At 42.6% G+C, this 14,915-nt stretch overlaps 1 protein-coding gene across 1 annotated transcript in view; it reads left to right on the plus strand.

Moving 5' to 3' along the window:
* CXH1orf94 (chromosome X C1orf94 homolog) overlaps positions 1 to 14,915 on the plus strand; it is a 66,073-nt gene that overhangs the window by 17,040 nt on the left and 34,118 nt on the right. Inside the window, exons 2-3 of the mRNA XM_060784596.2 lie at positions 8,682 to 9,349; positions 13,865 to 14,034. Of these exons, the coding sequence (XP_060640579.2) occupies positions 8,682 to 9,349; positions 13,865 to 14,034 (838 nt within the window). The remainder of the gene's footprint in view (positions 1 to 8,681; positions 9,350 to 13,864; positions 14,035 to 14,915) is intronic.

Below are 14,915 nucleotides of genomic sequence, written 5' to 3' on the forward strand. Positions count from 1 at the left end.
AATATTTATAATATTATAATGTAATGCAATGTAATAGTAATAATAATAATATGATATTATAATTATATATTTATATTACATGTAATATTACTAATAATATTACAATATAATGGAATAGTATAATATAGTAATATCTAATATTGATATTGTACTATGCTAGTAGTAGAATATATTGTATGTAGATATATCTTGTAAGCCACTCTGAGTCCCCTTCAGGGTGAGAAGGGCGGCATATAAATGTCGTAAATAAATAAATAATAAATAAATCTGTAATATTTGTAGATTGGGTCAGAAACTAGTGACCCCACTTCAGTTAAATCTGCTAGGATTACCACAGAGAATCTCACTTGACAATCCCAGAAGTAGAAGAGGAGTAGTGATTATCTGCAATGTTGATAATCCCAGAAGTAGAAGAGGAGTATTGATGACCCACAACATTGACAACCACATCTGACGAACCATATGTGGGGAGGAAGTTCTCCTTTGCTTGTCGACCATACTCACTTTTGACAATTTTGCATCACTTCCAAGATCACTGCTTCCTACTTATGTAACTGAACAATTGCTTTGTCTCACGAATCAGCAAAAATTTTACCGAGCCTTTGAATGAAAGCAAATGGAAGATCTGTTCAATTTAACAAATAATAAAGACTGTTCTAATGACATAGTGATGCCATAATTAGAGATAATTAAGTAATATGCAGTTTACTCAGAAATCTGGCACGTTATTGATATGTATAGATATTAGATAAGGACGTATGTAGTGCCTGCTTCTAACACCATCTGTTCCATTCCTCAGAGCTTGTAAGAAAGTAAGTAAAGAAAAAGCAAACCGTATTTATGCTGTTAATGGTAATTGGCAATGAACGATAAAGCGGGATTGGCGTGCTGGAAAAGTTCTTGTTTGTGTTGCCAGATGGTGTAGTTTTCCAAACCCTGACTAGGGCTCCTTGGGTTTTTCTCAAAGAGTTTACAAGCAAAGGATCAATCTAGTTGGGAACACTTGGCTGTCCTTCTTTTGTAGCAGATAACTTTGATTCATTTGATAGAGCTATTGTTTTGGCAGTATTCGCACTCTGGGGGTTAGTTATTGCTTAGTATATGCCACAATAGTATGAAGCTTTACAGCAGTGGTTCTCAACCTTCCTAATGCTGCGGTCTCTTAATACAGTTCCGCATGCTGTAGTGACCCCCAACCATAAGATTATTTTTGTTGCTACTTCATAAATGCAATTTTGCTACTGTTATGAATTGTAAGATAAATATCTGATATGCAGGATGTATTTTCATTCACTGGAACAAATCCAACACAAATACCCGATACACTCACATTTGAATACTGGTGACCTCATGGAGTAGACCACGCTCGCTTCGACAGCACATGGACTAACAAAACTAACAAAATGAAGTTCAACAGTGACAAATGCAAGATACTCCACTTTGGCAGAAAAAATGAAATGCAAAGATACAGAATGGGGGACGCCTGGCTCGAGAGCAGTACGTGTGAAAAAGATCTTGGAGTCCTCGTGGACAACAAGTTAAACATGAGCCGACAATGTGATGTGGCGGCAAAAAAAGCCAATGGGATTTTGGCCTGCATCAATAGGAGCATAGTGTCTAGATCTAAGGAAGTAATGCTACCCCTCTATTCTGCTTTGGTTAGATCACATCTGGAATACTGTGTCCAATTCTGGGCACCACAATTCAAGAGAGATATTGACAAGCTGGAATGTGTCCAGAGGAGGGCGACTAAAATGATCAAGGGTCTGGAGAACAAGCCCTATGAGGAGCGGCTTAGGGAACTGGGCATGTTTAGCCTGAAGAAGAGAAGGCTGAGAGGAGATATGATAGCCATGTATAAATATGTGAGAGGAAGCCACAGGGAGGAGGGAGCAAGCTTGTTTTCTGCTTCCTTGGAGACTAGGACGCGGAACAATGGCTTCAAACTACAAGAAAGGAGATTCCATCTGAACATTAGGAAGAACGTCCTGACTGTGAGAGCCGTTCAGCAGTGGAACTCTCTGCCCCGGAGTGTGGTGGAGGCTCCTTCTTTGGAAGCTTTTAAGCAGAGGCTGGATGGCCATTTGTCAGGGGTGATTTGAATGCAATATTCCTGCTTCTTGGCAGGGGGTTGGACTGGATGGCCCATGAGGTCTCTTCCAACTCTTTGATTCTATGATTCTATGATTCTATGTACTAAAATTGGAATACTGGTGGGATTGGGGTGGATTGATTTTGTCATTTGGGAATTGTAGTTGCTGGGATTTATAGTTAACCTACAATCAAAGAGCATTCTGAACTCCACCAATGATGGAATTGAACCAAATTTGGCACACAGAATTCCCATGACGAACAGAAATACTGGAAGTGTTTGGTGGGCATTGACCTTGAGTTTTGGAGTTTGTTTGTTTATTTATTTATTTTACTTGTATACCGCAGTTTCTCGGCCCAACAGGCGACTCAACGCGGTTTACAAGGGTAAAAAGTCAATCAACGATATACAATTTATAACCATAAGAACATAGTATACAAATATTAACACAACAGTAACAACCTAATACATCTCATCACTAGAGTCATGATCCAATTCGTCATCCATATTTCCATTCCTGTAATCATCACATTCATTGCACTGTTTAACCGAATGCCCGTTCAAACATCCAAGTTTTTAATCTTCTTCGAAACACCATTAGCGAGGGGGCTGATCTCACCTCCATGGGAAGGGCGTTCCACAGCCGAGGGGCCACCACAGAAAAGGCCCTGTCTCTCGTCCCCGCCAGTCGCACCTGTGAAGCAGGCGGGATAGAGAGCAGGGCCTCCCCAGAAGATCTTAGGGTCCTGGCAGGCTGATAGGCAGAGATACGTTCGGATAGGTAGCTTGGGCCAGAACCGTTTAGGGCTTTATAGGCCAACGCCAGTTGTATTTCACCTATATCCAGAGTGCACCGTGGACTTGAAAATGATAGATCTGGACCAAACTTGGCATGGATACTCAATATGCCCAGATGTTAACACTGGTTGAGTTTGGGGAAAATAGATCTCAACATTTGGGAGTTGTAGTTGCTGGGATTTATATTTCACCTACACTCAAAGAGCATTCTGAACTCCACCAATGATAGAATTGGGCCAAACTTCCCCCATGGCCAACAAAAAAGACTGTCTTCGGTGGTCAGGGGAGCTTTTGCACAATTAAAACTTGAGCGCCAGCTGCGCCTGTACCTTGGGAAGTCTGACTTGGCCACGGTGGTCCATGCTCTGGTTACATCCCATATAGACTACTGCAACACTCTCTACGTGGGGTTGCCTCTGAAGACTGCCCGGAAGCTGCAATTAGTCCAACGAGCGGCAGCCGGATTACTAACAGGAGCGGGGTACAGGGAGCATACTACTCCTCTCTTGCGCCAGCTCCACTGGCTGCCAATTGGCTTCCGAGCACAATTCAAAATGCTGGTGTTGACTTATAAATCCCTAAACGACTCTGGCCCAGTTTACCTGTCTGAATGGATTCTCCCCTATGAACCATCAAGGTTGTTAAGATATTCTGGAGGGGCCCTGCTCTCGGTCCCACCACCCTCGCAATCGCGTCTGGTGGGGACGAGGGACAGGGCCTTCTCGGTGGTGGCCCCTCAGCTCTGGAATTCTCTCCCACTGGAGATTAGAACTGCCCCTTTCTCTCCTGACTTTTAGAAAGCTGGTGAAAACTTGGCTCTGGAATTTAGCATTTGATGAGTGAGCCAATAACTCCTGACCACACGGATGGATGGTGATGAATTGTGATTTCATTGTGACGACTTGGCCTTATGTAATTATATGACTGTATTTTAATGTGTTAGTGTATCATGGGATGCGATGTTTTAAACTACTGTTTATGAATCTTTTGTTGTGAACCGGACTGAATCCCTCTGCGGAGGTCGAGAAGACCGGTATATAAAAGTTCAAAATAATAAATAAATAAATATTCTCTGGTGGCCTTTGGCGGCCCTTCTGACAACCCCTCATGACACCCCCAGGGGTCCCGACCCCTATGTTGAGAAACGCTGTTTTACAGTAATACAGTCATTGTCTCTTCCTCTTCCTCCTTCTGGAATTTGTGAATAGCTGAATGCATGGTACATTTTGGGAAGATTAATATATTTCTGAGTTGTTATGTTCTGGTATTAAATTAAGGTAGGTAAAAGTAGTCCCCTGACATTAAGTCCAGTCATGTCTGACTCTGGGGTGTGGTGCTCATCTCCATTTCTAAGCCGAAGAGCCAGCGTTGTCCGTAGACACCTCCAAGGTCATGTGGCTGGCATGACTGCATGGAGCGCCGTTACCTTCCCGCTGGAGCGATACCTATTGATCTACTCACATTTGCATGTTTTCGAACTGCTAGGTTGGCAGAAGCTAGGGCTGACAGCGGAAGCTCACGCCGCTCCCCGGAATCGAACCTGCGACCTTTCAATCAACAAGCTCAGCAGCTCAGTGCCACCGGGGGCTCCGGTATTAAATTAACAAAGGCTTTATATTAGACCACACCAAACTGTACCATGAACAACTCATAAATCCCATTCAGTTTCCACTGGATCAGGCAATCTTGAGCCATTTAGCACTAATATTAATTAGGGTTGTGCATTCAGGGTAAACCTTGACCTGCTTTGTGTTTCAGCTTTTGCTGGGGGGTCCAATCCATTTTTGGAAGCCTCATGAAATCAGGAGCGCAGATATCTGTTTTCGCTCTCCAGTGAACCCACCCAGGTTCCCCCTCTCAGCACACAATTTAAGGAGGATTCTTCTTACCTGATGTTTCTACTCTAGAGGAGACACTCAACTGCAGGCATTGGCAGGTGCGGGTACTCCTTCATGCCATACATGCACTCTCCTTGGAAACAGATAGTGTGTGTAGTGTGCAGGAGTGCCTGTGCCTGCCAGTGTCTGCAGTCAAGTTCTCTTACTCTGCAATGCCAAAAAGCAGGCCAGGAACCAGGGCCCACTCCTGCCTGATTTTGTGTTGAGCTGATTTTCGTACTGTGAGCGGCCTTCCTGTTCTGTGCTCCCAAAGTACCAAAAGACATGAAAGAAATGAAGGAAACGGGAGAAATGAATTTCGTGCACAACTCTAATATGAATACCAACACCTTGAATTGGGTAGCCAAGACAGAGATTTCAGAACAACAGTGCTTTGGATAGGCTTGCTGATCTAGTAGTGCTCCCATTGCCATGACTTCGGCTGTCTTTTTATAGTGTGAGTGCAAAGGAGTGGAAGAACGGATAAGGAAATGCATCATCTGGAGAGGCCTTGCTCGCACTCCCACCTGCATCGCAGGCATGATTGGTGGGGACGAGAGAGAAGGCCTTTTCGATGGTGGCCCCTCGACTCTGGAACTCACTTCCTAAGGACATCAGGCAGGCCCCAACTCTGGCAGTCTTTAGAAGGAGCTTGAAGACGTGGTTGTTCCAGTGTGCCTTCCCAGAATAATGATCCCACAGCACTTTGTCCTCCAAAGCACTTTACAATGTTTTAGGTCTGCTTGTATGTTTTCCACAAACGCCCCATTACTTTTCTCACCCATGTCCAGCATTATTTTTAATTTTAATTTACATTTGGCCTTCCCATAGTTTTTAATAGTGTGTTGTCTTATTGTTAATGCTTACGTTATTGTTTTATTGTCTATGTTTGATTTTAATTGCTTGTATTGTTGTATTTGGGCTTGGTCTCATGTAAGCCGCACCGAGTCCCATGGGGAGATGGTAGCGGGGTATAAATAAAGTTATTATTATTATTATTATTATTATTATTATTATTATTATTATTATTATTATACCCTGTGAGTATTTTCTCAAATATTTGGAAGGAGTAGTTGCAAAATGCAAGTTGTTGCTCCTGCTTCATTAGTGGCCTAGACCCAACTGTCTATCCCAACCAAAGTAGATTTGTTGAGTCAATCACACTTACAAAAGTGTAGACTTATCAAATGCCCAAGCCAGGCATGTAGTCGGGGAGGGGGGGGGGGGGGCTGAAATTCTCATGGTGGTTCGCGAAAAGGTCTTACTGGTGCATTATTTAAACTGTTATGTTTATTCATATCATGATCTGATCACCATACTCAATATATCCCATATGCATGGGGGTATTGGGGTAATGATACAAAAGGTTTGCTAGGCTAGACCCTCTTTCACTCAGACTCAGCCCCCCCAAAACTCGCCCCCCCCCCCGAAACCCCCCTGAAAAAAATTACCCCCCCCCCCCCCCCGAAACGAAATACTGGCTACAGGCCTGGCCCAAGCAATGCAGTTGGTCTCTAGTTGGGAGAAATCATTGAATTACAAGAATAATACTGAAAATAATGCAACAAATTGCACATACTCAAGGTATTTAGATATTTCAGTCAAAATTTGACCCAAAAAATCTGGGTCAATTTATTTGTGGGTCACTGTGAGTACTGGAGCCCCTGATGGCGCAGTGGGTTTTTTTAATCGTGTCAGGAGCGACTTGAGAATCTGCAAGTCACTTCTGGTGTGAGAGAATTGGCCGTCTGCAAGGACGTTGCCCAGGGGATGCCCGGATGATTTGATGTTTTTATCATCCTTGTGGGAGGCTTCTCTCATATCCCCGCATAAGGAGCTGGAGTTGATAGAGGGAGCTCACCCGCCTCTCCCCGGATTCGAACCTGCGACCGGTCGGTCTTCAGTCCTCCCGGCACAGGGGTTTAACCCACTGCACCACCAGGGGCTCCACGGCGCAGTGGGTTAAACCCTTGTGACAGCAGGACTGCTGACCAACAGGTTGGCAGTTCGAATCCAAGGAGCAGCTAAGCTCCTGTCTGCCGATTACTAGCTTCTCATGCGGGGACATGAGAGAAGCCTCCCACAGGATGGTAAAACATCAAACATCCGGGCATCACCTGGGCAATGTCCTTGCAGACAGCCAATTCTCTCAAACCAAAAATGACTTACAGTTTCCGAATTCACTAATGAGATGGAAAAAAAACCTGTGTGTACTGTGTCTTCCTAACAAAAAAGAAGCCATTCCCTTTGCTGAGTAGAGTGGCAAAAAATGAGAGTTCAACGTATTGTCGAAGGCTTTCATGGCTGGAATCACTAGGTTCTTGTGGGTTTTTTCGAGCTATAGGGCCATGTTCTAGAGGCATTTCTCCTGACGTTTCGCCTGCATCTATGGCAAGCATCCTCAGAGGTAGTGAGGTCTGTTGGAATTAGGACAATGGGTTTATATATCTGTGGAATGGCTGGGGTGGGGCAAAGAGCTCTTCTCTGCTAGAGCTAGGTGTGAATGTTTCAACTGACCACCTTCATTAGCATTTGAAGGCCTGGCTGAGCCTGGGAAAATCTTTTGTTGAGAGGTGTTAAGATGTGCCTGGTTGTTTCCTCTCTGCTGTTTTGCTGTTGTAATTTTAGAGTTTTTTAATACTGGTAGCCAGATTTTGTTCATTTTCATGGTCTCTTCCTTTCTGTTGAAATTGTCCACATGCTTGTGGATTTCAATGGCTTCTCTGTGTAGTCTGACATGGTGGTTGCTGGTGTGGTCCAGCATTTCTGTGTTCTCAAATAATATGCTGTGTCCAGGCTGGTTCATCAGGTGCTCTGCTATGGCTGACTTCTCTGGTTGAAGTAGTCTGCAGTGCCTTTCATGTTCCTTGATTTGTGTTTGGGCAATGCTGCGTTTGGTGATCCCTATGTAGTAGGGCTGGGCGGTTTCGTTTCGTTAATTCGTAATTTGTTAATAATTCATTAATTTTGTTGATTACGAAGCAATAACGAACCATTCTGGAGCAATTTTTTAAAAAAACGAATTTTTAAAGACGTTTTGTAAATGCTTCGTATTTCGTTATTGTATTCGTTTCGTTATTGTTCCGAGGTCGTTTCGTTATTATTTCCGCATGTCTGGGCCAGTTTTATGGTTTAATTAGTGAAAAAAAATTATAATATCACACCAACAGTCAACAACAGAGGGAGAGGGAAGCTTCAGAAGTTTTTGGAGGTTTTTTAGCGTATTTCGCGGTCGCGTCCGCCATTAACAAATCGATTCGTTATTGTTTCGGAAATCGATTCGTTATTTTTTTACCATTTATGAAATTTCGTAAATATCGAACTTTTTAAAAGGAAAATTTTGTAATTATTTTAAATATCAAAACGCAAACCCCCCCAAAAAACGAATCGATTTTAGAAACAAATTTTTCCGTTGTTACCCAGGCCTACTATGTAGACGTGTCCACAGCTGCATGGTATACGGTAGACTCCTGCAGAGGTGAGAGGATCCCTCTTGTCCTTTGCTGAACGTAGCATTTGTTGGATGATGAGTTCAGTTAATTTCAGGAGAACCCGAAAGAAGCACCAACCTTTCTATTTTCTCCACGATAGTGCCACAAATGGCCTTTCTAAATGACTGGATGGGAAAATGGCAGCAGCAGAAAAGGCCTGGATAGCCCCTGAGGCAGCATTACTGCTTTCCCCTTTCTGGGGAATGACCCCTGATTTATCCACAGGTTCCATCAAAAGGCATGATTTTGGCCCTCAAACCTGCCCTCGACTTATACTTGAGGTTGACCTATACACAAGTATATGCAGTCATTATAATGAATCTGGAGACTCATCTATAGTAGAGATTTCAAAATGGTAGAGGTTGGATGAGTCCTTTTTGCCTATACAAATGGTCTCTCTTTTTCTCCCTCTCTTTCATGCAGATCTTTGGAAAGCGGCATTTGTAAAGATGAAATATCTCTGCTGGTTGAGCAAGAATATTTAAGCCTCACCCAGGAGAATGCAACTGACCTGGAGGCACAAAGATCTGATGAGGAGAAGGTGCCCTCAGCTGCTCCATGCAATGCTTCAAATAATAACCTTGCCATAGCTTCTGATGAAGACCAGGCATTAGAAGATAGGGATGCGATGGAAAATGTCTACAGAGCACTCACTGGAAGCAAAAGAGAGGTGAAACTGAGATCTATCTGTGATGCTCAACTCTCTACCAACTCCACCGTCACAGGCATCTTGCTCCCTGCGAAACTGATCTACAAGAATACCAAAAGTACAGAAAGTGGAAACAGTAACCCAGTGAGTTCCAACACTCAGATTGCCAAACTCTTAGCCCAGTTCCCTTTGAAACGTGTTGAGACTGTCAAAAGCATGGACAACAAGGGGTTGACTGAAGAAACCAAGTCAGCCAAAGATATCCTTCAGAATAATGCCTTTGGATCTGCACCTCACAAGGACAACATCATGAGACCACCATCCATCATGACAATGGTGGAAAGTCAGGGATCTGGGCCAAAAAAGCAACTCCCCGTATTTGCCAAGATCTGTTCAAAAAATGAGCATGAACTGGTTGCTGATAGTCTCTGCCTAAGTCATGGTAAGGGTTGTGGGCTAATTGGTGATATTGGTTTCACTCTGCTTCTGCGCCCATCAACTGAATGCAGACATCATGCCATGGATAAAGAAAGTGTAATCACTAGGGCTGGGCAACCACGGAAAAAATTGTTTCTAAACTCGATTCGTTTTTTGGGGGTTTTTGCGTTTCAATTTTTAAAAGAATTCTGAAATTTTTCTTTTAAAAAGTTCGATATTTACGAAATTTTGGAAATTATGAAACAATTACGAAACAATAACGAATCGATTTGTTAATGGCGGATGCGACTGCGCAATATGCTAAAAAACCTCCATATGGGACAGGGGGAACTTCTGAAGCTTCCCTCTCCCTCTGTTGTTGACTGTTGGTGTGATATTTATAATTTTTTTTCACTGATTAAACAAACAACAACTATGAAACTTGCCCCAGACATGCGGAAATGATAACGAAACGATTTCGAAATGATAACGAAACGAATACAAAACGAATCCGAAACAATTACGAAACAAATTGAAAAATTCGTTTTGATTTTTAGTTGCTCCTGAATGGTTCGTTATCGCTTAATGAATTACGAAATTAATGAACGAAACCGCCCAGCCCTAGTAATCACATTCATAGTAGAACTTAAATATGTATATGCCACACCACGATGAGCCACTAATGGTGCAGTGGGTTAAACTCCTGTACCGGCAGGACTGAAGACCAACAGGTCAAAGGTTCAAATCCGAGGAGAGCGCAGATGAGCTCCCTTTATCAGCTCCAGCTCGTCATGCGGGGAGAGAAGCCTTCCACAAGGATAGTAAAACATCAGGACATCAAAAAACATCCAGGTGTCCCCTGGGCAACGTCCTTGCAGATGGCCAGTTCTCTCACACCAGAAGCGACTTGCAGTTTCTCAAGTTGCTCCTGACATGACAAACAAACAAACACACAAACAAACTACCAGGATGCCATCCAATAGCGAACTATCTATTGGTGGAATTCTCCTTTTCCCAACCCTCTATCATATAGCCTAGAATGATTGGTCTCTTTTTATCCTGTTACATTGGATTTGCAGATAAGCTTGGACATCATTCCTTTGTTCTGGAAGTCCCTACCACCTACATTTCCTTCCTTCAGCAGATTTCAATATATACACCAAGGCCCCAGATCATGCTGGCAAAGCATAAAGGTCTTTCAGAAGTGGGATGCTAGAAGGTAGATAGGGATCTGCCAATTGTGCATAAGCAGATTGTGCATAGGGATGACATTTTCCTCCTAGATCCTTGGAGGACCCCAAGAGTGTTTAGGATGTTGACTTTGTCCTGTAATTGGTTGCTGGAGCACGGTCAAACATGCTCTGGTTGAGTCCCATTGGTCGCTGCCAACAAATGCTACCAAGGCACTAGTGGAGGTATGGTCAAGGTGCTGGTTTGGCATGTAGATGGCAGAGCTGAATTCTACTCTCCATGCTGCCTGCATATGTAAATGTATATTGGATTTACACCTGGATATGTCACCAATAGGACTCTGGAAAGTTCACATGCATGGATATAAGAGAGAAACAGTACCAGATTTGGTTAGTAGGCTTGGTTGATCAAGAAAAAAATTGGTTCTAAACTCGTTTCGTATATAGGGGGCGCCAGCGTTTCTAATCTGACAGGATTTCCGAAATTTCCGATTTCAAAATTTCAATATTTACAAAATTTCGTAAACATACGAATTGATTTGTTAATGGTGGACGCAATTGCGCAATGCGTGAAAAAAACCTCCAAATGGGACAGGGGGAACTTCTGAAGCTTCCCTCTCCCTCTGTTGTTGACTGTTGGTGATAAAACTAACAACAACTAACCCAAACCAAATTAAAATAAATTTAGGGTGAAATTAAAATACATTAAGTAAGTAAATAAATTAATTAAAATTAATAAAATTAATTAATTTATAAAATAAAACACATTAAATAAAATAAAATACATTAAAATACATTAAAATATATTATATAAAATAAAAATTAATTAATTTATAAAATAAAATACATTAAATAAAAGAAAAGAAATAAAAGAAAAAAATAAAAGACGGCCCGGAAGCTTCAATTAGTCCAACGTGCGGCAGCCATGTTACTTACAGGAGCGGGACGCAGGGAGCACACAACCCCCTTGTTGTACCAGCTCCACTGGCTGCCGGTTTGCTACCAGGTCCAATTCAAGGTGCTGGCGTTGGCCTATAAAGCCTTAAACGGTTCCGGCCCAAGATACCTATCCGACCGCATCTCGACCTACGAGCCCACCAGGACTTTGAGATCTTCCGGGGAGGCCCTGCTCTCGATCCCGCCTGCTTCACAAGCACGGCTGGCGGGGATGAGAGATAGGGCCTTCTCGGTGGTGGTCCCTCGGCTGTGGAACACCCTTCCCGTGGACATCAGACAGGCTCCTTCCCTGTTGATATTCCTCAGAAAATTAAAAACCTGGTTGTTCAAGAAGGCGTTCGAACAAGAAATGCAATGATTGGTAATGACTATAGGAATGGAATAACGGAAATGATATTGGATTGTGGTTTGGACGATGAGACGACGCTGAATGGTTTCGTAGTAATGACAATGTTTTGTATAATGCTGTTTGTATAATGTTTTTCGCGTAATGGTTCGAGAATTGTTTTTATACTGTGTTTTGTATTTTGTTCTTCCCATGTTGTACACCGCTGTGAGTCGCCCTTGGGCTGAGAACAGCGGTATAGAAGCAAAGTAAATAAATAAATAAATAAATAAATAAATAAATAAATTAGTAATAAAATAAAATTAAAATAAAATACAAATAAAATAATAATAAATGCGGCCAAAAAAAAAGACAAAAAAAATCTCCTTTTAAGAAAAAAGACCCCCAGACAGAGAAACAACCAGGGCTTCTCTTCACAACCCTCTGGTCTCTGTCTTTCCCTGTGGCAGCCACAGGCAGGCAGGCAAGCAGGCACCTCCCTGCACCCTGCACCCTGAAGAGCAGCAGCAGACCCTCCTTCCCCATCCCTTTCGCGGCTCACAATGGAGCCATGAGGCATGTGCGGCTCCTTTTAAAGGGCAATGGCTGCCCTGCAGAAACCACGCCCCAATACCTGGCTTCTCCTCATTGGCTGGAACCCCAGCATTCCCAGCATCCCAGCACCTGTGACATCACTTCCGAAACTGGCGGAAGTTGTTTTAAAGATGGCGGATGCGGCTTCGATATGGCAAAAACACTTCCGGGTTGCTAAAACGTGTCAATATCACTTCTAAAGGTATTTAATTAACGATTTAATAATGAGATAAGAAATTAACGAACTGGATCAACCAAGCCTATTGGTTAGAGCAGTGGTTCTTCTTAACCTTTTTTTGACCAGGAACCACTTGACCAGGGACCACTTTGACCAGGGACCACTCTCCAACGTTAGTACCAGAAGGGTTATGAATCAATTTTTGGTCAACTTTAGATTTGGATTGATTATTTGGGATGCTTGCATTGGATAAACTACATCAGCTCTAGTTTCTGATACAGAACATATGCCATCCAGTAGTTGCCATCTGCTCGTCCACAGAAAACTGTATTTATTAATCTAGAGCTGATGTAGTAGTAGTAATCTTTCATGGATAGTCAGCCTCCCCGCTTCCAACATCCCTGTTGTCTCGGTGCTATAAGAGGATTTTGCGAGACCAGTCGATTTCGTTGCTGCATGGTTTCAAGGCAAAGGTGTAGTAATAGTGAGGCTGTGGACTATATTTTCATTCTTGCGGACCACTGGTGGTCCACAGATCACAGGTTGGGAACCACTGGGTTAAAGGGTTGGACTTAGATCAGGAAGACTAGGGGTTCCAGTCTTTATTCAGTCCTAAAACCTTGAATGCTACCCATTCTAACTTCTATGAGAAAGTTGTTGTGCCAGCCAAAGTTATCTGCATCAATGGCAGGAAGAAAGCTACGTTCAGTAGGCTTGAGCGGTTTCGTTCGTTAATTTCGTAATTCGTTATTAATTCGCATTTAAATTAGCTTACGATCCAATATTGAGCCATGCAGGAATAGTGTGAGGAGTAAATTAGATTCGAAACAATTTTTTCAATTTATTTCGTAATTATTTCGTAATTGTTTCTTAATTGTTTCGTAATTATTTTGTAATTATTTTGGCATGTCTGGTGCAAGTTTTATAGTTGTTGTTTGTTTTATCACACCAACAGTCAACAACAGAGGGAGAGGGAAGCTTCAGAAGTTCCCCTTGTCCCATTTGGAGTTTTTTTTTAGCATATTGCGCAATCGCGTCCGCCATTAACGAATAGATTCGTAATTATACAAAATTTCGTAAATTTCAAAATTTTTAAAAGGAAAATTTCTGAATTCTTTTAAAAAACGAAACACGATGGACCTCTAAAAACGAAACGAGCTTAGAAACAAATTTTTCCGTTGTTACCCAGGCCTAACGTTCAGCTCTTTAGGGAAAAGCTAGGATAAACAAATGGAACAAGCAACCCTACTCAAACTCTTGCATTGTGTGGGTAATAATGCCTTGTATTTTTCTCAGGACCATCAGGAGCCTTTGATAAGAACAACATTAAGTATAGTGGCAATGTGTTCACCCCACGGTTTGCCACCACTTCGACCACCACCTCGCTAAAGCAGACCATGTGGCTCAGCCTGAACTACCCTCCGCCTCCGCTTTTTCCAAACCATTCCAATTTCCCTCAATATCAGGTAATGTTGTTTTGAGTACACACCAGGGAGATATGAAGTGACATGAAGTGATATGAAGTGAGGGACAGTGGAGAAAGAAGGGTGGTGGGATGGAGAAAGAGGACCTGACTTGGTAATCTTGACAGATTAGAGCAGGGGTCCTCAAACTAAGGGGCGGGGGCCAGATAGGGCCCTTGAAGGTCATTTACCCGGCCCTTGCTCAGGGTCAACCTAAGTCTGAAACTACTTGAAAGCATAGGAATTAATTCATGTGTTTTTCAAATTATAATCCGGCCATCCAACAGTTTGAGGGACTGTGACCTGGCCCTCTGTTTAAAAAGTTTGTGGACCCCTGGATTAGAGTGATGGGCCAAAATTAACAAAATGAAGTTCAACAGTGACAAATGTAAGATACTCCACTTAGGCAGAAAAAATGAAATGCAAAGATACAGAATAGGGGACAATGCCTGGCTCAAGAGCAGTACATGTGAAAAAGATAGAATCATAAAAACATAGAATCAAAGAGTTGGAAGAGACCTCATGGGCCATCTAGTCCAACCCCCTGCCAAGAAGCAGGAATATTGCATTCAAATCACCCCTGACAGATGACCATCCAACCTCTGTTTAAAAGCTTTAAAAACATTGTTGGCTCATGTTTAACTTGTTGTCCACGAGGACTCCAAGATCTTTTTCGCACGTACGACTTTCGAGCGAGGCATCCCCCATTTTGTATCTTTGCATTTCGTTTTTCCTGCCAAAGTGGAGTATCTCGCATTTGTCACTGTTGAACTTCATTTTGTTAATTTTGGCCCATCTTTCTAATCTGTCAAGATCGTTTTGAATTTTGCCTCTGTCCTCTGGAGTATTGGAGTCCTTGTGGACAACAAGTTAAACATGAGCCA

Source organism: Anolis sagrei, chromosome X, assembly GCF_037176765.1.
Source record: "Anolis sagrei isolate rAnoSag1 chromosome X, rAnoSag1.mat, whole genome shotgun sequence".
In the NCBI taxonomy this organism is placed as follows: Eukaryota; Metazoa; Chordata; class Lepidosauria; order Squamata; family Dactyloidae; genus Anolis; species Anolis sagrei.